This window comes from Osmia bicornis, chromosome 13 (assembly GCF_907164935.1).
Source record: "Osmia bicornis bicornis chromosome 13, iOsmBic2.1, whole genome shotgun sequence".
Classification (NCBI taxonomy): Eukaryota; Metazoa; Arthropoda; class Insecta; order Hymenoptera; family Megachilidae; genus Osmia; species Osmia bicornis.
In genome coordinates this window covers 1924864-1947631 of record NC_060228.1, presented here as the reverse complement: position 1 = coordinate 1947631, position 22768 = coordinate 1924864, and the positions used below count along the sequence as shown (strand labels likewise).

The window sequence follows — 22768 nt, the reverse complement described above, 5'->3', positions numbered from 1 at the left end:
ATGCTTCATCGTGGCGAGTTGAGATTCTCTCGAAAACCCGCTGCCGTGTTTGCCTTACAATTACCAGCTTGCAGCGTAGAAATAGCTTCAACCTTTTGAACAATAGATTTTTAATTAAAGTCCGCTCGTAAACGTATTGTGAGAGCTACTTCGGTATCGGAGTAATATCAGCGTTCGTTTGATTTGTACTGATTTTAAAACGTATCGTGTCTGACAACTTGTCGTACAAAGCTCTCGAATTGCTTTTGAGCTGAAAGTCAGTTGAGAGTATCTGGAAGGTCGAAAATGATCTGGCAAATTTGGAAACGCGTCGCGTGGCTAAATTTTGTTGCATCGAGCGTTGAAAGCGCAACACTCGAAATAAATAGAGGAGAGTTTGATTCGTAGTCTCGCGATTTCCCCGACGCTTTCGAAACGTTCCCGGTCGACTTGTTTCGCGCGACTTTTGTCTCGCGCACGCCAGCCAACCCCTGTCTGTCAAATTACCGTCATCGAGGCGAACAATCGGGGCCAAGTGTGCACGGTAAGGCGTTTTAACCGGGGGAGCCCCGGAGTAATCATTCCTCGTGCCAAATGAACGCGACTAATAGCACAGCGAAAAGAGAGTTGTGCATGAAAATAAAAAAAAAAATGAAAAAAAGGAGCGCTGGACCAAAAGCAGGAGCTGACGATAGGGAGACGGATGCGACGTGTGGGTGGGTCTGGGAGAAACAGAAGAAAAAGAAAGCTGGTGGAAGAAAAGGAAGAAGGACAGATACATGGAGAAGAAAGAAAAAAGAAAAAGCGCGAGGGAAATGAGAGAACCACCCTATAAGCGGGAATCAGACCGATGAACACGCAAGATCCCGGCCTTCCCATTAATTACGCTCCTTACTAATTAACCTTGCGCGTTTTTCCCTAATTAGTTGTGCAACTCGCAAGGAGAAAAGCTGCTACGTACAAGCAATTTAAGCGTCGGTTGGCTCGCGTCACGACGGAGAAAGAGACACCTGTTCATCCGTCGAATATATACGAAAACGACGAGCCGTCTCTTGCAAAAAAAAAAGAACACGACGAAACGTTGCGTAGCTGGTTCGAAGCTCGATGCCATACACATCCACACAGGAACAGAAAAAAAGAGAGAGAAAGAAAATTAACGGCTTCCACTCGGGAAAACCACCTGCAAAATCGACGCGCGACCGTTTTATTTCCTTGCTCGAGGCTCGGCCGTTCAATGTAAACGGCGCGGAGGGAACCGTCGCGAATACCGTCAAACCGGATTTTCCACGGTTGGAAATGGACAGCCATGTTGAAAACCGGATGGGGAAATGCCGAGCACGTGGAATTGGTTATTTCACGGGACACGGCGAAATATATTTTTCATATTACGCTGACGTCGGCCAACGGCCTCGATTCCCCTGGGGGACGGAGGACGTTTTATCCGCATGCTTTTTTTATATCATGCACAAATTTCTTTTTTTTTCTCTCTTTTAACATACGCGAGCACTAAAATTCACGAGCCATGAACTTACAGTATTTGTATCGATGTACAAAAAGTCTGAGCAAGCTCTAATTAAAAAGAAAAGAAGTGCCCGCGTGCAACAACCTGGTTGCAAGGGACAGTGTTCGGTTAGGAAGGTATAGAAAACGTTGAGAAAAGCGACATGAAACACTAAAACAGGCTGAAAGTATGAATTGAACGAAGGCAGTATGCATTTTACTCGGTTTTTCTACGGTGACCCTAGAGTAGCCCAAGAGGCAGGCACGACACGGGCGCGAAGCATTGCACACGCTCACGCAATTCATTCGGCACAATGCACAGGCACAGCTAGCGAGATACACCTCGAGCTCGAGGGAGGAGGAAAGAAAAAAATGGAAGGATCGAAGGGTAGAGTGGGACAGGGTGAAGCAAGAGTTTCTCGTGGCACTCGTTTCGCGATGAGTATTCGTGGTAGTGTTTTTAAAAAATGCAGCCGCCCAGGGCTGCACGTTCAACGATTAGCTTACCCCCGCCCTCTTCTCCTTTTCCCTCTGCTTCTCCACCTTCCCTTACTCTTCCTTTTTCTACCCTCCTCCTTCTACCTTTTTTCTTCTTCCCTCGTCTCCTTCTCGCTCACTCTCACACTCATACTCTCTCTCTTTGGTGACGGGCCAACAACGTCAACGTCGACGACGACGACGACGACGACGGCGGCGGCGACGGCGACGTGCAGCCCGCACGGAGGCGAGACAATGAAAATGCAAGCAAACCCTCCCTGAATTGAGTTCTCCACCTGCGCGCGACCGACCGGGAGAGCAAGAGTAAAAAAGAGAGGTCCGGGACAAGGAAAAAACGAGAGAGAATCCCTATGGTTGGCTTGCCTCGAGATCTCGTGGATTTCCTACCTTTAAAGGGGATATAATTTCAAGCTACACCGTGTCGCCGTGTTTTTCTTTCCTTCTTTCTTCGCTTTCTTTTTCGCCGTCACCGGCGGAATATTGCGAATAGAGACGGCTGAGATAAACATTTGCTCAGGAAAGGGGTGAAAGTTATTAGCGAACGAACACAACGTGGGCACGATTGTTAAAGTTTTAAAGTTTCGGTAGGAAGCTTACCAGAGCTTTCAACGCGTTGTAAGAGTAGAGATGATTATCAATCAATTACAATTTCTACGATCTAATTGAAACGATAAAATTTGATAAACATCGATTTTGATTCATCGTGCTGGCCCCTAATTCGCTCGATTCACCCCCTTTCTCCTTCGAACCCATCGGCCGTTGAACGTAGCTCGCGCGTTATGATTTATCGTCCAGGTGTCATTAATATGCCGACGAATCTGGATCACGGCACACCCCTGACGCGAAGCGGTAAATTCATCGTGGTATTTAGTGGAGGGAGTCTCTGCACGCGCGTTCTTCCCGTCAATGCGGACCCGCTGAAAAACAGGCATTGTTGTGGCGTACAATGCAGGAAGCCTAATTGCCATTTGGCCTCGCATTATGCGGTCGACCGACCGACTGGCCCGTACGGTTCAAAAGCGAAGTAAGAATGCGGATACGCGACGAGGCCTTCTTTATCATCTTCTTTATCGTGCAATCAACATTTTTTCCGTACCGTAAACATACAAATTAGTCGGGTTCGTTAAAGTTGCTGTACGTGACAGGGAATTCTATTAGATCGTTGCATATGTCATCAAATCGTGTTAGACGTTGCAATTTCGAAATTGGCGAGACGCGGCCTTGTGTGTTGTCCCGCGGCGAGGGAAAGTTCATTAACTTCCGAGAGAGAAACAATCGCAGCTGGTACGATTGAAACTCATCAAGCGGCCAATTAAAATGTCGCAATTAACGCGAAGAATGATGGTGGATGAACGTGTGGAACGGTGAACTCTCAAAGCGACCGATTAACCGGCGACAGAGATAAACCTTATATCGCGCGGCGAGAATCGTTCGCGGTCTGGCGAGAGCGCGATGAGACGGTCGACCGAGAGCAACGGTGGCTCATCGAAAAAAGTGGCGTTTTCACGTCGGAGGAAATGAGATTCCGGGCGGAACGATGGCTTATTGTGGAGGCAGGTATAATGCGAGCGGTCTAATTGCCGGCCGGGAACGACGTTACGCCGGTGAAGATGGTAAACGAGGAGCGACGAGAACGTGAACCTTTCCCGCGGTCGTTAGTCGCCGTCGTAGACCCATTACAAGTTAAAGAGACAGAGGCAAGAGATTTTTCACGCTGGCTTCAGACACTTTTCGATCCCATTATCCACTCGTCTACTCGAATCGCGTTAACACTTTCGCTCCTCGAGCCTTTAAATCGTTCAATTTCGCGAATCATCGGACACTCGAGTGGAGAGATTAATCAGCTAGGATGTTTTTCATCGTTCAACGACATCTGCGCGAAAATATAGCGGGATCTCCCTCTTTAGACGCTCGCGAGACGGGGCAACTGCCTATAGAGCAAGCCTGAATGAGCCATGCCCACGGGCAAACTGGTGGGCACAGCATGATAGCAGTGACATCTGAAGCTATTAACCTTTGGAGAGCAAAGCAGACTCTTTGCTGAGCCAACATATGATTTAGATAAGTTAAATAGATATACGTTTCCATCAAATATTTCCTCTCTCCATATATTTTCTGCTTCTCCACACACTGCGTATTTTCCAAATGCTACATATATTTTATTTATTTATGCGTACCATATTGTTTATATGAAATAATATAAACGCGAAAAGTTTCATATTGTTCTCTCGTGAATTGTGTATTGTTCATTGTATGAGAATGAAAAGCTGCGTTACATATTAAATTTTTGTACAGCATGCATTCGGTTTTCCAATATATAAACAATGGCTTTTCTAGACCGTAGGCAAACATTTTTTATATGAAAAGGGTTAATGTTGCTTGAAAACATTTGATTCTACGTACGCGTCGTATAAATCAGATAGGATCTCGTGTAAAGTCGACGATATACGTTGGCAAGAATTCAAGCCCCACTAGTAAGTCCGTCGTTCGTCCCTCTGCCGTTCTCAACCCCCTTTTCCGTTCTCGTAGCTCGGGGCTGAACAACTTCCTATCCATTGTCGCGTATCGTAGCAGCAGCAACGGTGGCAGCAGCACCAACAGCAGCGGTAGTAGCAAGCTCTTCCTCGCTCGCGAAGCGAGATGTTATTTTTTTATTTGGACAAAGGATCCTCCTCTGCGTGTTATTACCCCCCGTTCGCCTCCGTACCCTCGTAGGCCGGTCTGTGGCCGCGAGCCGAGGGGTTGGAAATTAAAAGAGGGAAAGGGATGGTTTTCACGGCGAGGTACGCGCGGAATATTCACGGCGCGGCGGGCCAGCTCGTCATCGCCAGGCGTGTTCGAGAGATCACTCGTCAGACGCTCGACCTTTCGAGGGTTGAAAACACGGGGTTCGCGCCCCGACGTCGCGCTTTTCGATATCGCGAAATTCTTTCGGAATCCGTCCGTTCAATTGCGTATTTTCTGTTCTGGAAAATGCAAATGGGAAATAAATATCCTTTTCCTCGAATTTCATATATTTCATTCACTTGATTATCGGCGCTACTAATTTAAATTAAACTAATAAGGGCATTTTCCTGAATAACAATAAATGATAGTGAGTAGATAGTAAACAACGATCGCGAAAATCCGTGGAAACTGGAAAACATATTTTCGTTGTTCTGTAAAAACATGTCTGCTAGAATTTCGGAAATACGCGTGGACGTTCCATTTAATGGGATTAAAATGCACCTGGATACGCTATGCACAGAGAGATTTCGGGAATTAAAGCGTGTCTAAAGGATTAACTGAAACGAATGCGCTTCCAAAACACACAAGATGTCCCGACCAACTTTATCGCTCGGAATTGTTAAAATTTCAACGAAACAGCTTGAAAACGACTCTCTAATATCGTCGTCATCGTCGTCGTCAGAGCGGAAATATTCACGGAACCGTTTTATTCGCAAATGCGTGGCAACAACATACCACACATATTCTAAATATTCGCAAAATTTTCCATATTAAATTCCATTTAATTAGTCAGTGAACTCACATGTGTGATGTCATAATTGAAACTAAAATCAAACTCGTGGAATCGCATGCGTTGAAACCGCCCCATCGATATTCAACACGCAAAGATCGATATCTCGTGAGTTTCCAGACGCGATTTAATTAATCAAACGAGAAACAGAAGTAAACGTTAGACAAGTTATAGGCATTTTATCCGTGGGAAGTGGTTTTCCCGGTTGGAGAGTGCATCGGAGGAATCGGAAATATGAAAAGGGTCGTTCAGTTCGACGGAATTACGCGACGATGAGAAAGACGGCGACTAGACGAAAATTCATTCGACGCGAAAGAGGCAGGAAAACGTCTCCCGGCGTGGATGGCGGGCCCGAAGAAAACGTTCCATCGTCATTATCATTATTATATTTATCGCAATTATCAAAAGGAATCGAGCCAGGCGACGGGTATTAAGCACGCGCTAAATGTACTCGTGGCTCGGTGCACTTCACCGGGTTGGCAGCAGCGTGTAATAATAATTACGAAACGATACATGATAACGAGGTGCTGGGCCGCTAACGACGCCCTGACGTTGTTTCTCTCTCTCTCTTTTTTTTCCCACCACCCTTATACACCCTGCACAACCCCCGTGCAACAGCGACCAACGTTTCAACACTATTTCTCTCTTCTTCGTCCGTCCTCGACGTTTCCCCGATTTAATAATATGTACTTTCATTATTTTCCTTGTATTTTTTTTGCAAATTTCTTCATTATTCATTCGATCCGCGCCTCCTCACCCCACCCTGGCTGGCGCGTACATTTATTTCGTCCCTTTAATTCGTTCCCCTTCGTCCTGCCAGCGGAAAGCACCCATTTTGTTGCGTTTTACAAATAGAAAACGGAGGGAAAAAGTGGTACCAACTCGCGGGTAACATTATATATTTTTCACTCCTCTTCCTCTTCGTTTTCCGTTCTGTTTCTTTTCGTCTTACTCTCACTCTCGGTCCCGCTCGACTCGTCTCGACGTCGAGATCGTCGTCATCGTCGTCGTGGAATTTACGTTCTCGTAGCCGGAAACCCTTCAACGTTTTCGAATCATTAAAACGAACGGGCTGCGCGGAGACCAGCAGTCATCGACGGACGCCATATTGGGCAGCTCGGTTCAACAGCAAATTATCTTGCTTAATTAATGTCGCTTTGGCGAATAATTGGGGTGGGGCATGGAAGGGGTGGCGCAGCGAATACGTCGAAACAACTGGCGAAATTCACCGTTGAATTTTTATTTTCCTGTTAACCTATCAACCCTTTATTTGTTTCCCTGCTAACATTATTTATTTAAAAAAAAATAAAACGTTTTCTGTATAATTTTCATCTCGTATCCCTTCTGTTTTCAATATCATCACCCTACTCTCGATTCCCTTCTCGTTCGTTCCCCGTTCGGTTTCGTTTGTCTCTCTTTAGTTCGACTCGTGTAATTTTTGCGCAGCAAACGTTTGATCTGCGCTTTTGCGGAGAAAGGGCGATTAAAAAGTGCCGTGAGAATAACGTAGCCAGAGATCTATCCTGGCGTCGCTTCGACTCCCTCGGGCGACGCTCTCGCAGAAACTGTCCTCTCGTAGCCGCAAGCTCACGCACTTTGTCGATTAACCAACGCGAGCGTGAACGCAGGATTATATCGGTTTGTCGGTTTCGACGCCGGTCGCCGACGAACACCCGGGACCGCTCCCGACCTCTCTTCACGGCTACGCGATAATCTCTCGATGGTCTCATTCGTCGAGGGCGTTATTAATTAAATGCTGCTGTACGCGCTCGTTAAAAAAAACCCACCGTGTGTCGCGCGATAAAACGCGTCAACTAGACGATTGAACTTTTTTATTCGATAACGATTTACTAAAGTAATCGCGTATCCCGTTAACAGATCATTAAGGACATTCGGAAATTTTAACGCTAATTAATTGGTAGTTTAAGCGTAATTATTCTGTTACGTGCATGTATTCTGCAATACATATTGTACGTCGCTTCGCCATTCGATCCGAAAACCAATTTCGTTATGAAAGTTTTTATTCGCTAAGTAAAATGAGAAAAAAGTAACTTACATTGAATGTCGATTTTGGTAGGCGAACTCTCGATGGAGTATCCAGTTTCCTCGTGAGTGGCTACACAAGCAAAGTTTCCACTGTCGAGGATACGGTTGACCCTAGTGATACGAAGGTCTCCGCCCTGCTGGTGTCGCCGTGGACTCGGTGCAAGCGGTTGGCCGTCGATTTTCCACGAGTACTTGACCTGGGAACTCGGCTGCGCCTCGCATCTCAGACGAACTGGAGATCCCTCGACGACCGTATGCTCTCCAGGGCTCACCGAGAAATAAAGGTCACCATCCTGGCCGAACACCGCTGCCACTGTGCAAACAAATCGATCAAACGTTAGACGATACAATGAAACCACTTTTTATGTTAGAATATATATTACGCTCACTGTAAATCCGGACTGTTTGATATCAAATTACAGGAGACAGAGATCCGACGATACAAAGGGTTGTCATCGCATCGATTTTATCTCGAAATTTCCAGTCCAACACCCCTGATTTTATTACACATTACGAGAAACGAGACGGCTGTCAGCGGTTCGTGATTAAAAATCCACTAATTATTAGGGGTTTGATACAATCAAGCGATAAACAGCGTCGAGGGAGCGGTTTAAAATGTGTCCTAACAGGATCGAAGGCCTCATTAAGCCGATTGATAATTAGCACGAAACAATAGTATTGTTACCGAGATCCTTTGATTTCCGTGGATATAAAAATCTTCCTTTGACACGATGTTCCTTGTTTCGCGATGCACCGTTTAATGCAATTTTTTTTTTTTACCGTTTCACTCGCGATTTTACATCGATTCGCGATAGCTCTTCCCCACAGTTTTCCAGGTACAAACGTAGATGTATCTCCCTGGAGTAATTCCGCACAATTTACCGATTGCCGTGAATATCGACGATTCGTCGAGGAAGTAAAAAAAGGAAAAAAAATGCAAAAAAAAAAGGAAAGCAAAGGGAAGCGAGAATCCGCGAACGATATTCGTGAAATGTACGGCAGGTGTTTTCCATGGAGAGTCGCGTTCACGTTTCTGTACTTCCATTTCGCTTAGGTATAGCGATCGTAAATTTGATCGAAAGCAGCGTTTATCTTGGTAAGGTGCGCTTATTAACGTAATCCTTTGACGGAACAGAGATTAGAACGTATACAATAACCATTCCGTTGCAAGCACCGTATATATACGTCGTCGTATTCAGGATAGACTGAATTAATGTTCAGCCACAATTATTTCCCTTTAGAAAATGGAAGTAACTAACGGATGAATTATTTATCAAGAATGTCACCTGAAACCGTCGAGGCAGGTAACGCGTTAATTGATTAATCCGCTTCGTTCACAGTACCCCTTTACGAGTGAATACCTTCGCAGTTGGAAACAAAGGCAGACACGCGCAACACGAATCAACGGAGAATTCAGAAACGCTTTAAGTTACATTCCGTCGAGATAAAGCGAGCAGTCTGGCTATTTTGTAATCGCCCGTTCGCGATTCGCAGCGGCACGTATGCGGAAAAGCTCACGTACCCGCGACTTTGTCGAACAAACGCCGGGAACGAGCTGCAAATAGTCGTCTGTGCAAATTAAACGAACCACATTGTACGAGCATGCTCGACGCGCGCGGCCAGAGAAGAACGTACAGATACACAGAGAAAGAGGGATGGAAAAAAAGGCTGCAACAAGAATCATCTGCCTGAGCATATTTTTTTCGGTCCGCTTCTGCGCCTCGCAAAAAAGAGCGAGTGAAAAGCGCGACGCGAAAATCGACTCGCGATTCGAAACCGTACAACCACCGCCACCGATTTTGCAAACACCATTGTGCTTGGATTAACTCTTTCACCGTCAGTGTCAAATGTACGAGGTGTTCCAGTAATCGAGGTTCCATATAGGTTACCTCTCTTTCTATTTCGAAACGATTTTCACGCCTTCCTCGCGATACCCCGAATCCCATACGATTCGTAGCGCCGCATATTTGAACCGTTAACCACGACCGTTCGAATCCATAATACCTGGCCATAAATCTATCCCAGGCGGGCCTTTGCGCTCTTTTATTTACCTTCGCTCGGGGGCCTGGTCAGGCGGGTCAGGTAAACCCTCCGCTCCGACGACCGGATCTTTCCATCGTTTTCAAATTTCAACCGTGTCCTTTGCACACCCTGTCATTATCTCGCTCTGGCTGAAAATTAACCCTTAAGACTCTGCGGTGAGAGAAACATGGCCCCGAAGGAACCTGTAATTTACGACACTGCCTGTTCCACCGACCGACATCGTAATTCTCAGTAAAATTTCACCTCTATTTCCTTCTTTATCATTAAAATGTAGTTATGTTTCATACTAATTTTATCCTAAAAATCTCGACTATCCCATTGAAATAACCACACGAAGATCAAGGAAGAATCATCACATTTATTACTATAATCTATCATCTGATATAACTTCAATTCTCCCCGGGTCTGCTAGGTAGCGGCAATAAAAGTTCACTAGCGGATCGTGAACGTAATGAGCCGATTTCCCTCCCTCTTTCAAATACTGTGTACACAGACCGCACCAGCCGAAGAAGAGACAACACAGGACGGTTCTTCGTCGATGCTTTGGTTTATCCGCGAGGGGCAACCGAATCCTAAAAAAAGAAAACGCACGATCGTTGGTCCACGATCCTGGAAACCTCCCCGTCGGGGTAAACAACGATCGCTTTTACGACCTACTCTCGAGATTACTTTCCTCCCCGAAGCAAACGTCTCGTTGGGTCGGACGGGTGTGCAGCTGCTCGCGCTGCTTTACGGCGTTTACACAAGCGGTTCGGCTCGGCACGGCTCGACTTTTCGGCTTCCGTGCGTCGCTGCATTTCCGTGCGTGTGCGATGCTAGCCAGCGATACGTCCACGCTTTCGCAGAGACACGCGCGAGATGATTTTCAACGGTGTTCGACTCGTAAACCACGGAGCGCATCGCAAAGGTCGTCCCTTTTTCTTCCACGGTTGATCCGCTTCCGGTGAACTTCAAAGCGCGCAGCGAACGAGGCTATTTTCTTCTCGGCTAGCACTAAGAGGTCCCTCTTTTTCGAAAGAGAAAGAAGAGACTTCGCGGTAGCAGTTATTCACGTTTAATTACACCGTCTAACAAGTTTCAACTTTTCATCTCATTTTTCGCGTTCGAATAAATTCTCCTTTTTAAACAATCAGCGCATAGAACCCTATGAAAAGTGTACATATATCGAAGGAGGAATTGGTTGTTGGACAACGTTATTATTCGCGACGCGCAATCTCTCGACGAGCCGAGGATAAAGGAGGCAAACTTCTATCCCAACGAGCGGAACTCGCCTCGTTACGCGTCGAAATCTTTTCGTTACCGCTTTCGTTACACAGAGAACCTCTCACGCTAACGACTCGCTCGTTAAAACCGAAAAATCATTAGCCGAATGCCTTTCCCGTCGACTACTCGACGATACCTGCCACTTCCTAATACATCGCAATCTTCTTTTTACAAATGCTTCTACAAGCGCGTCGATCGTCCGCGTTATAACAGCAAAACCGCCTAAACATTCTCCGTACCGAAGAAAAATCATCTGCAAGATGGGTCAGGGGAAAAAACTAGAGACTGTTCACGGAGAGTTTAATGCACACGGATACATAATTCATAGGGTGCATCGCGGCTCGCGGCCAGGGAGCTACGCGGACATGATTTACTCGCGACGCGGTACAAAAGTCGCGGCGGACCGTGTTTGTACGCCGTTGAAAGGAAGAAAATTCAGCGTGGCATCGCGGAGTCTGCGTAATATTTTCACGGGGTCCTGGCCACCGGCGGCGTTGCACGACGCCGTCGCAAATTGTGTCCGCAGTGCCGCCTTCCAGACGCTCCCTAGCACCGTGAAATTCACACTCTCGGGACGACGTTTTTCACGATTCTGAATGCGCGCTGAGAGCCTCCTTTCTTCGTACCGGGGCGTCGAGACAAGACGCGAGTAAGTCGTGGTCTTATTTAAGGAAAAAAAAAGGAGAGGGGAGGGGAAAAAACCGTGGAAAAAAGAAGAAGAGGCAAAGCAGAAGACGAAGAAGATGATGATGATGGAGAAAGGAGAGGTGGCCAAGGAAGAGGGAAAAGAAAACACCGAAGGGATGGGAAGTGCGAGGATCAGACTTGACGAGAATTAGAGTACCGACGCCCTTTTGACAGCGAGGAAAAAAAAAATGTGACGCCACTCTGACGCGCTTCGCGGTAATAAATACAAAAGCGAGGACACCGCGAAATTATCGCTACCCTCGCGCTTCAAATTCTCTATGGCGAGTCGTTAAAAGTAAAGTTTCTTACGTGACGTTCTTAAGAACTGTTCGTACTGTAAAAAAATTAAAAGCATTGAAACAAACGGAAGCATTCACGTGGGAGGAATGAAAATTTTCACAGAGGGACGATTGGTAAATTTAGAAAAGGAAACACCTCGCTACGTAGAAAAGCGATAGAGAGGTACTCGTGTAAAAAATTGAAAAATCGAGAGAGCAACGCGATGGAAATAGGGATACAGGGAACAGGGCGAGGGTGGCATTCACGTGAAGGAATCAAAGGGATTTCGTCGAACGGAAAAGGCCGATCGAGCGGCCTCGGCGCGGCGCATTCCAGCAGTCTCGCACGGTATAATGAGAACGCGCGAGCAAATTTCAAAGAAAGCCTATCGGTAGCTGCTCGTCGCCTCTCGAAATATGCACATTATCCGCGTCTCTTGCGTTGCACGCGGGTCATCAAACGCTGCTTTCGTTCGCGGCCAAGCGTTTTATGCTCTTTCAGACGACCCACGCGATCCATCGTCGAATTCGATGGAAAATAGAAAGAAAGAAGCAACGAGAGATGAGCCATTTCCTGCCGGGGAACGGAAATTTCGGTATCAAACAACGATACCGTCTATCTGTTCGCCGTGACCGTTCTCGAACTCTTTTGCGATTATCGCGTTTACGAGCCTTCGACGTTTCCTGCTATATTTATCTGTTTGTTTATTTCATGGGAAAATACCATAAATACTTTTGGATATTCGACGATAAACGCTATGCGTGCCGAGCGCAGGTGATGGCTTTCAAATATTTACGAGCGAGCAGGTGACATACCCTTTCAAACGAGTTCTATCGACTAAATTTCTTGAGTAGTTCTTTTTTATATAGAACACTAAATTTTGACGAAAACCCTGTTGTTTAATCGCCTAAGCCGTTCGTTCCTTAGCCGGATGCTTCGACAAAAGAAGCTGCAGAGCGATTACAATTTCCGTGACGAAAACGCAAAACGTAAAACGTCGGCGAATCGCGGTGCGAGGTGAAAGAAGGAGAATAGGAGCTTTGATAAGGGGCGCGCAGAAGGAAGCGAAGCGAGCGTGACCTGTCCTGGCACGGTGTGTATCACGGTGGCTCCGTGGAAAACACGCGCGTCGTTTTCGCTCTTTATGCGTAAATAGCCGCATTACGCGTGGCCTCCGCTTTTATTCCCTCTCTTTTTCGAGCCGTTCCACCCAGCGAAGGGATCAAAGGGCTAATACAATTTTTCTTGGTACCTCCTCGACCCTCCGCACCCCTCGTACCCGCGTCTTCGTCGCGTTGTGTACTGTGTACCAGCTACGCGGAGCAAGAGTTAAACAGAGAAAGAGAAAAAACGGAGAAAGAGGTTGCACACACCGAGCAACTCCGGGGCTGAATAACATTCGGCGTATAAAATAGCCGCGCACGCCGGCCCACGGACAAAGGGCCTTTAGTGGCAACCAGTGTAAAAAAGAACCTACAGCGAGAGAGGAAGAGAGAGAAGGAGAGAGGAAGAAGCAACGTGGAAAAAAAAGTACCAGAGTGTACTGGTACCCCTTTTCAGGGCACAGGACGTCTCCGAACGGCGCGACGGGACGGGTCGTTCTCATCCGTAACCCGAGACGTGTAATTAGGAGCACCGGACCAAGATGAATAGCCAAGTGGCCGGTGGGGCAACAGGCGGAGAAAGGAAAAGTGGAGCCAAAGCTGGGAAAGGGGATAATACTCTGACCCATCCATCGACCATCGCTTTCGATTACGCTGTATTTCATAAATAAAATAAAACTGAAAGATGCTTTGCAACCGGGTTACTCCAGATTATAAATCGCGGGATCTGATTCGAGTAGGATACCCAACCAGTTGCTTTCCCTCGAGAAATTCTGAATCTGATAGGAAACACTTGTTCTCGTTTTATATTTTGTTATAAATAAACGTTCCGGAGAGATTCCTTGCCGACCAATTTCTACTCTCCCTGCAGGTAGAACTACTAATTACACGTGTAGCCGCATATACGACCTTACCGTCGATATTAGGTAGGTGGATACGTAATATGGCCCCCCTTTACCGTCGCGAGTCTGCGTATATTCGCTTTCTAGGTGTGCATGGCTATCGAACCGGTTCTCTTCTCTTCGAGAGGCAAAAGGAGAGAGAAAGAGAAGCACCGGGTTGCCGGCCGGCATCCACAGGCAGCGAAGAGAGGCCATAGCCTCCACCCGAACCACCCATCGCCAGCATCACCACCACCAGCCACCGCTATTGGAAACATCGTCGTCGATGCCGAAGTCGAATTTCGTAGCGGTGCACGTGAGATCGGCACGACCGATTCGGCCGACAGCAAATTGGAGCTATGAGCCTCCCTTTCCTTTTTCATTTTTTTTTCTTCTTTTATTTTTGGAACGGTTCAAAGGATTCGACGATCGCGATAAAGGGTCATCGATACGACTCTGGCAGTGAGACAATGTGACGTTCGATAGCCCTCACAGGGGATTTGATTGATTTATAGATGTTTTCGGAGTCTGTTTAATGGGAGAATTCAGCAATGCCAAGTTAGCGAAAGGTGTAGCGATGTGAAAGATAATCGTTCAAAAAGATAAAATTGGGCTTGAATTACTTTATCGAGGAGTATGGTAAAGGGGATGAATATTTATGCGGTTTAGAAAGCTGGAATCAATTAGAGATAAATAAAAGAGAGTTTAATTAAACGTGTCTAATTCGGGCCTAGGTCGGTTTCGGAGCAGATCGAAGGATATGAAATTATCTAATGATGTGTTAATGAAAATGGCAATGTATTTCGTATAAATATTCATAAGAAGCCTAGAAGATTACAACTAATTAAAAACAAATTTATGAAAAAACTCGTCTGGGTTGGGCCTCGACTGGTTTCGGAATCTACCGAACGAGATACCTGACCGAAGAACGCGATATTATCGAACGATACATTAACGAAAACGACTATTGCTTTATAAATATTCAAGCAGCTTAGAAAGTTACAACCAATTAAACGCAAATTAAACAAAAACTCTCGAGTAATCTTGTCTGCCGAATAAGAGGCTTATCGAAAGACGCGAAATTATCGAACGGTTCATTAACGAAAGCCAGATTTATTTATAATAAATAAAAATCCTCGGACAAACAAGTCTAGGTTGTGCTTGAGATCAGTTTCAAAGTGAAAATTGTCCAAATTATTTGTTGCATCTTTAAATATTTCAAATAAGCTGGAATATAAGATGTCGAATAAACGTGGCTGAGCTTCAACTTGATTTCCAGCAAGTCTGGTGAAAGGGGCTCATCGAGGGATGCGAAATTATCGAGCGATACATCGATAAAAAGGCAATAACCAGATATTCAAGTGGTCTAGAAAGTAGCAAGCAATTGGGAAGGAAAGAAAATCTCGCATAAACCTGTCGATTGAACGTTACGACACATAGATTGGGGAATGGAAGAGGCAAATTATCGAAAGCGGTCGTTTGTCTCGTAGTCGCAGCAGTCAGGCCCAATTAACCGTAATTATAGCACAGCCGGTGAAAGAAGAAAGGAAACAGAGGCGCGGAGGTTCGTTGAAGAACCGTGAGGGTGAACGAATCGACGACCGAGAGACGGAGCGATGTTTCCGTCTATAATAGCATCCCTCTTTCCGTGCCTTCCTTTTTCTCCGTTCCCATGATTCATTGCACCCAAGAGCAGCCGGCTAAGAAAACCATGGGAAAAAGAATCGGTTTGCGTGTATGGTGTACTCACGAATGCAGATGAGAATAAGCGTGGCTAGTTCGAGCCGCCGCATCCTTTACGACACTGTCCAAAAGGGGATGAAACGCGCAGCTACGAAAATCACTCGAGGGGTGAAAGCGAGAGAAAGACGATCCCGTTTCTCCAAACGCTTCACGTCGCTGTCATTCTATTCCCTTCGATTCGATGCTTGCCAAAAGAAATGAACACACTTGCACGAGGAACGAGAACGAACGAACCGAACACCACGAAACGACGCGCGATACTGAAGGCCGCTAACCCACGCCGCTTCGGAGCGACCCCTGCTCGCCGAGGGTTCACGGTCGCAACCGACCTCCTTCGTCAGGCTGTCCTCGCCAGAGGGCACCTGAATCTGGACTCCCCTATAAATTTACCGATTGTAGATATTTATTGTTGCTAACCAGGTCAATAAACGAAGTTCCGATTAATTGCGATTACCGCGTTCGCTGCAAACGTCGCGGATTTGGCGATATAGTTAGGGGAACTACCCAAGTGTTACACTCACTTATTAATGAAACTTTGCCAGCTTGTAGAGCTCGTCGAGCTGAACATGCCTATACCCCTTTTTGGGGGCAGACAGCTAATTGTTTAAAAGATATTAACAATTACAGTTAGTTACTCCTTACATTTTGAAGTATGACAAACTCCTTGGTTCCCAAAATTTTTTTTTTAATGATAATTTGTCTCTTTCTGAATAACTATTACATAAAAATTATCATAAAAAAAAAAAAAAATTATTGGGAACCAAGGATTTGAACCGAGGACCTTCAGATTCCGAGTCATGGACCCGCTGCGTGGTTAAACACACGATTCGCAATCTAAGGGTCCTCGGTTCAAATCCTTGATTCCCAACAATTTTTTTTTTTTTTTTTTATTGATAATTTTTATGTAATAGTTATTCAAAAAGAGACAAATTATCATTAAAAAAAAAAATGTTGGGAACCAAGGATTTGAACCGTGGATCTCTAAATTGCGAGTTGTATGTGTGAGTTTGTCATACTTCAGAATGTAAGGAGTAACTAACTGTATTTGTTAATATCTTTTAAACAATTAGCTGGCAAAGCTGGCAAAGTTTCATTAATAAGTGAGTGTAACACTTGGGTAGTTCTCCATATTAGAGACCCCTCCAGACGGGGTTCACGCCCACGGATAAGCGCGCAAAATTTGAATTTTTGAAATTTACTAACTCTACGCGTTTCTTAATGTTTCGGATCTTTCGGGAGGGAAAAAGTTGACAAGGATTACAATTCAAATTTAATATATTATTTCATATATCTTATGACACGTACGTCGTCGTTGTTCTCTCCCTCGATAGTCGTAGTATCGTTATCGATAGCATTTTATAATAACAATCTAAACAGTCACGTTACTTACATCCCTACATTTATACTATATACTTTTTCTCACTTTACATATTGATGTTTCACCTCGTCTCTTCTATTACGTATGCTGAATCAAAGTTTCGCGTCCGTGGAGATGTCGATGATTATTTCGTTCGATGAAAAGAGGAACTAAACACCCCATCCCGAGCACGGATGCGAGTATTTCCTATGTACAGGTCCACAAATATAAAGGATTAATCGACGTTTTTCGGTTCCGATCGAATACAGTCCTCAATTCGATAGCTATACCCTGGTAATTTGGATTACGATGAAAGGATAATTCTCAAAGGTATCGAATCAATGTCCGTTACAATTGATAAAACAAATATCGAAGTGTTTTCTTGAATATTTTACCAGTTCAGAAGATACGTCCGAAAAATGGTACATATGTACATAAATGATCAGCTTGTCCTCGTATACAGGATGATTCAGGAATTAATCTCCATCGTTCTATACCTTAGGTGCTACAAGAACACAGGAAGAAAAATATATATTCCTACTCTTAAAATAACACAAATCGCGATAATTTATTCTTGAATCACCCTGTGTATACGTACATAAGTTTTGCTGGGATGTTTTTAACGAAGATAGCAAAAAGGATCTACAGTTTCTCTCGTTGCTTCCTGCAAATTCCAGCTAACTACATTGATTTCTCCGAACGACGCAGGACTATTTATATTATATACATCAGTGGTATTAATAAGTCGCCTGCCCTCTTGGCGAACGATCGATTCTTCACAGTGTATTAATTACAAAAGAAATTCGTGACAATAACGAACGTTTACCGTAACGAATACGAACGGTATCACACGGAAAAAGACGAAGCAACGTAACGCGAAATGCACGAATTTATTCTGCTCCCGTCTTAAATCGTTTATCTTTCAGAAATATTTTCATCGGGATGACTAGTGTAGTAATAAGTGAACATTTCGCGACAACTAATCAGATTGCACGTTTCGATAAACGAAGGGAAACTAAATCAAACGCGTCGAGTGTTTACCTATTTCGCTGCAAATCAAAATAAGTGATAAACAAATTTGTGATTATTAAACAACGGGGTTATCGAGAGTTCTCAAGGCTGAAACGAGCAACGTTTTTATAGTTTGATTGAAAAATAAAATAGGTACTTTTCTCTTTGAAACACGTCGAAACATCGCGCTGATCGCAGTTGTATCCCCGAAACAAATAAGGAAAAGTATTTCGCTACGTGATTCCGTCAAACGCAAGAAAATGGATATCGCACCCGATGATCACGCAACGAAGAATTCGGAAGCTCGACGCTCGCAATGTAACGATATGTCTATTAACGCGAAGAAGACTGTCTTTGGCCGCGTTTCACGTCGCTTAATCAGCGACACAGAGTTCGTTTATCTATTGTCGATGATATGTACCAAAGTCTTGATGTTTTGCATCAATCAGCGAGACTCTTAGGTTCACTTTCGATCGCCCCAACCGGCGCTGTTGTAAAACCAAGACGATGCGCTCTCGTCCCTCGTTTTGCTCCACGAATTGTCCAAACCGCTGCCTCCTCCATCCTGTCGATAAAACACATGTATGACGTTTCTCTTTACAGTAAATTCTCTCTAATTGTCCGTAAGTTGAGAAGCGAAAGTGGACAATATGGGCAGGGTACACAAGATTTACGTAAAAGAGAAGGATAGCATGAGAGCCGAAACAGCTGAGAAATTAACAGTTTAAGTTTCTTATTTTTAGATTTTTCTGCATATAAATTGTTTTAACATATTGCTACAAATTTTCTGATAATGAGACCAAACATGACATAATTTTGACTATATGAACGAAAAAAAAATTCGCATTGGGGATGTTCCCTTGTACATAAAATAAGTAAATATGACCGAAATTATATCGTGTTTGGTAAATATGTATAAAAAATCCGTAGGTAAAAAAATTAATATTAAAAAAATTATAGTGCTTTATTATAAACTACCAAACTCTAACTCTCATCAAAGAGTTAGATTAGAAAAATACATAGGCGTAGAACGAAACCGATGGACACTGTCAGCAGAGCAACAAAGGGACAACTAGAGAGATTTCACTGTATCGGTTTTACGAACAGCTAATTTCAACTTTGGCGCGCAATGAGAAACCGAGCTTACCACAACGTTCAGTTGATGCGTTGCGGGAGACAGATAATCCATGTTGGTGTAATAAGAAGAATAGTTTTGGTAGCACTGCTGCTGGGAACTGGTTGTTGTCCACGCTAACCTCTGATGGTCACCCGGGAATCCCCCGCCGCTTTCCGTCACAGCTGGGCTCCAAATACTACTGCTGCTGCCGCCGCTACTGTACACCGTTCCACCTAACTGTACGAGAAATCCAAGCAATACGGTCAGACATTCTTATCGACGGATGGTAAACGAGTTCGCGGTCGGTAACTTACGCTCGGAGGGGTCGTACTGGCTGCCAGAAGCAGGCTTCCCGCTGGTTTGTACTGAGGGGAATCCCGGAGAAGAGCTGGCGAGCTGGCTGCTGAACCACCTGTACCTCCGCTTCTACACACACAAGTTACAACTATAAAAAATGAATGTTAATAGATTGATATCTTGTACGATTATGCACTGTTGTTAACGAGATTTTTTAAACAGAACTTAATCCTTGAACAAGGACTTGTTAGAGAATGAGAACGGTGTTATAGTCGGGTCGTTTATCGCTTGGAAAATACTAATTTTTTAGAAATATGATCTAAAGCAAAGAGATTACGACTTAAAGGCAAAGTTTATCTGTGAAAACTAGATATTAATGGATATTTACAGGGGTGTTGTGGCAGGCACCGCGGCGGCAGGCGTGGGCGTGGTAGCAATCGAAGGACTTTTTCCAGAGGGCGGATTGTTGGTCGGATTCCCCGAGGGTTTCTTCGACCTCGGTGCCTTGTCCTGTTGCTGTTGCTGCTGCTTCTGCTGTTGCCTGCATTTAGCTCTGCGGTTTTTGAACCACACCTACGCACAGGCACAATTATTGAATAAAACATGGGGAAGAAATCGTTCTCCGTGTAAAGTCACGCGAAAAACGTATAATCTACAAAAGGAGAAAATAATTACGCAGGTTTCGAATCATGTTTTTGCGATCAAACGCGAGGTTGTTCGGAGAAACGAGCACGAAACGGTACAAAGCTTTTCACAAAGCTGGCGTAATAGCCAATTATAAGGGAATGCACCGCCGGCGCAACTATCAATTACCAATGAAGCCTGCTTCGGTAACGCGAACGGAAACCTCCTCGCATCCGACTGGTTCGTGACAAAATCACCGGGAAAGCAAACAGATCGGCCATCGACAACTAGAGCAAATTATTTTGCCAGAATTGATTTGAAATTTTTACAAAGCCATCCGACGAACTTGTCTCGTCCTTCGATCCACTGTTCGCCCTGCTAGATTTCCAGAACGCGAGAACGACCTCTGGAGAAGGACGCGAGAGAAGCAAACGATTGGAAGAACGAAGATAGAGAATAAAGAGGCAAGAGGGCGAGAGAGTGAGAGGAGAGTGGTTGTAGGTGAGGTGAGAGCAAAGAGGAGAGGGAGAGGAGCCTAGAGAAGCCCTGCGCGATCAATGTTAGAAGCGGAGAGGTGAGCTTGGGTTTCTACGGATTTTCTGGGGAACGACACGAGCAACCCGCGTTCTTCCACTGAAGCTGCTACCCCCGCTCTATATTTCTATTTACTCAATACGAATTCTCTATCTTCAACCTGCTGAAATATGTATACACGCTACCGATCGCGAGTATCGCTTGTGAAATCACTTCTGAATATCTGGTAAATAAATATCCAGAAAATGATTCTCATCTTCTCGTAGCATCGAATTAAAAGAAACTTAGTCGTGTTGACCGATACATTATATTCTGCTGATTGAAAAGCAGCACAGGGGTCAAAGAACACGATCACAGAGAAGAAGTCTCCGGTTTTGCAGTCGACAACGAACGTGCAGAAGACTATGGGTCTGGTTGGACCCATTCAATTCATTTACAGGACCGAGACCAGGTGCGCTGGTCCGCAATTGCGGATGCGGTGCGCCCTTTCCGCTTCTGATGAGGGTGGAATATGCACGGGCACGTTCTTGCTGCCTGTCGGCTTCGAAAGTCGATTCGGACGACACGAAGTCGTTCGTGACAGTGTCGGAAGTTAACGATTCCACGAATCGCCACGGTTCTTTCCTCTTTCGAAGCTACACCGGCTCGTATTGAGAAAGATTCTCGAGCGCAGGAATTTATCGAACAGTTTTCAACGAGAAGCTGATACTGGACAGCGACGGTTCTCGTATTTACAGGGTGAACTACTAACTCGGTTAACAGTCGGGGCACAGGAAACACGAACGTCCAGTAAATCGATGCTGTCTACGCGTGCCGACAGTGCTACCCCTAGGTAACGAGACACCATTAACTAGCAATGGAATTGAGACTTGCGTTGGTAGCTTCGATGGGGTTTACCCTTGAAATTGATACATTTCTACAGATTTGTTTTGAAGTATAACACGATTTGAGATTTATTATTTTCTCGCTAACGCACCCTTCGTTCTTAACAACACAGAAACGTTGCTTCGACATACCTGCACTCTCGATTCCGGGAGATTGATCTTCATTGCCACCTCCTCCCGCATGAAAATGTCGGGGTATTTCGTCTTCGAGAAAAGTCCCTCGAGAACGTCCAACTGTGCCCGAGTGAACGTCGTTCGTTCCCTTCGTTGCTTTCTTGGATTACCTTTAACAACATTTCTAATATACTATAATAAACTTTTAATAAATCACAGACATATTCTTTTATAGAGATAGTAATATTAGTATAAAATAACGAACGGCACTCACAGTAGTAGGACTCACCAGCAGGAGTACAACCGGGGTAGCCTATGGTGGTGTGAAGAGCCTCGATCGGTGGCATACCAAGGGCACTGACGTAAGGGTTGGTTTTAAGGGCACCGTAGGGCCCGGCCGCGGACGCGCCGAATGCGGCGGGCCCGAAAAGATCGGAGGCCGAGGTGGTGGAGGCGGCGAGGCCCCCGAGATCGGTGGCGCCGGCGCCCCCGCTGCAACCGGAAGTACCGCCCAGGCTGTTCGGCCACATCACCACCCCCTCGGCCCCCACCACGACCACCCCCCCGCGCCTCGCGGCCGCCTCTACGCGAAACTCCTCCGCTCCACCGAATTACCCGCTTCTGCTTCTGTAATTCAAATTCAAATGTACCGGTTAGATACTCCATCGTGCGCATTTCCAAACAATTTTATCGATGCCAAATTTCGAGTTTCAGAATGATCTCTGTCTCACGGGTTACCTACACTACTTAAACGCGTCAGTTGGCGATCGACGTCGACCGTTGTTTGCACGTTAATATTCAAGCTCGAACACTTTGGACCCACAACTTGTTTACTACTTCTCTGGTTCAAAGTTTAAAGTCCAAGCCAAACGTTTTTACATTCTTAACTCGATGAATGACGTGGTAATTTTCCTCTCGGCCGACGCGACGATTGTCTTAGAAGAATCGCAACGCGACACCAAGCACGGAACGGAAGTCACGGCTAACGGAAAGTTCCCTGCGTACGAATATCGAAACCGATCGCGGAAGATGGGGATGTAAGATCGAGGTTGGTGCGGTTGGCAGCTGGCTTGGTCGCCGGATAATCCGAAGAAGATGCAACACGACTCCCCGGACACTCTTCGAAGCCGTTGCTTCGTCACGTAGACGAACAACGAGGTGGTTAATTCCGAAAACGCGTCGTGTCCTCTCGAAAACCGAGAAGCGGCTCGAAAAAGGGCCCGATCTTGGACGCGTCGGTCGAGTCAGCCTTTCCGTTTTACGTTTTAGCCGCTGCTTAAGCCGCGTTTTA

General features: G+C 45.4%; 2 protein-coding genes across 3 annotated transcripts in view; both read right to left on the bottom strand.

Annotated features, from left to right (window-relative positions):
- LOC114871757 (inactive tyrosine-protein kinase 7-like) overlaps window positions 1-15772 on the bottom strand; it is a 38534-nt gene extending 22762 nt beyond the window's left edge. Inside the window, exons 1-2 of the mRNA XM_029178072.2 lie at window positions 15547-15772; window positions 7551-7853 (exon numbers count right to left, since the gene is read on the bottom strand). Coding sequence (XP_029033905.2) covers window positions 7551-7853; window positions 15547-15589 — 346 coding nt within the window. The 5' untranslated portion in view covers window positions 15590-15772. The remainder of the gene's footprint in view (window positions 1-7550; window positions 7854-15546) is intronic.
- Window positions 15773-16796: 1024 nt separating this feature from the next.
- Window positions 16797-22022, bottom strand: LOC114871787 (homeobox protein OTX2-B-like). 2 transcript variants are annotated; one of them, XM_029178173.2, is made up of 6 exons: window positions 21752-22022; window positions 21496-21647; window positions 19710-19894; window positions 19339-19450; window positions 19055-19261; window positions 16797-18472 (listed from the first exon to the last, which is right to left on the bottom strand). In XM_029178173.2, exons 1-6 carry the CDS (start codon window positions 22005-22007, stop codon window positions 18371-18373), a joined length of 1014 nt encoding a protein of 337 aa, XP_029034006.1. In that variant the 5' UTR covers window positions 22008-22022; the 3' UTR covers window positions 16797-18370. The 2 variants fall into 2 exon arrangements, with proteins under 2 accessions (XP_029034006.1, XP_029034007.1); XM_029178174.2 differs by having other exon boundaries at window positions 21767-22022.
- Between the last annotated feature and the right edge of the window lie 746 nt (window positions 22023-22768).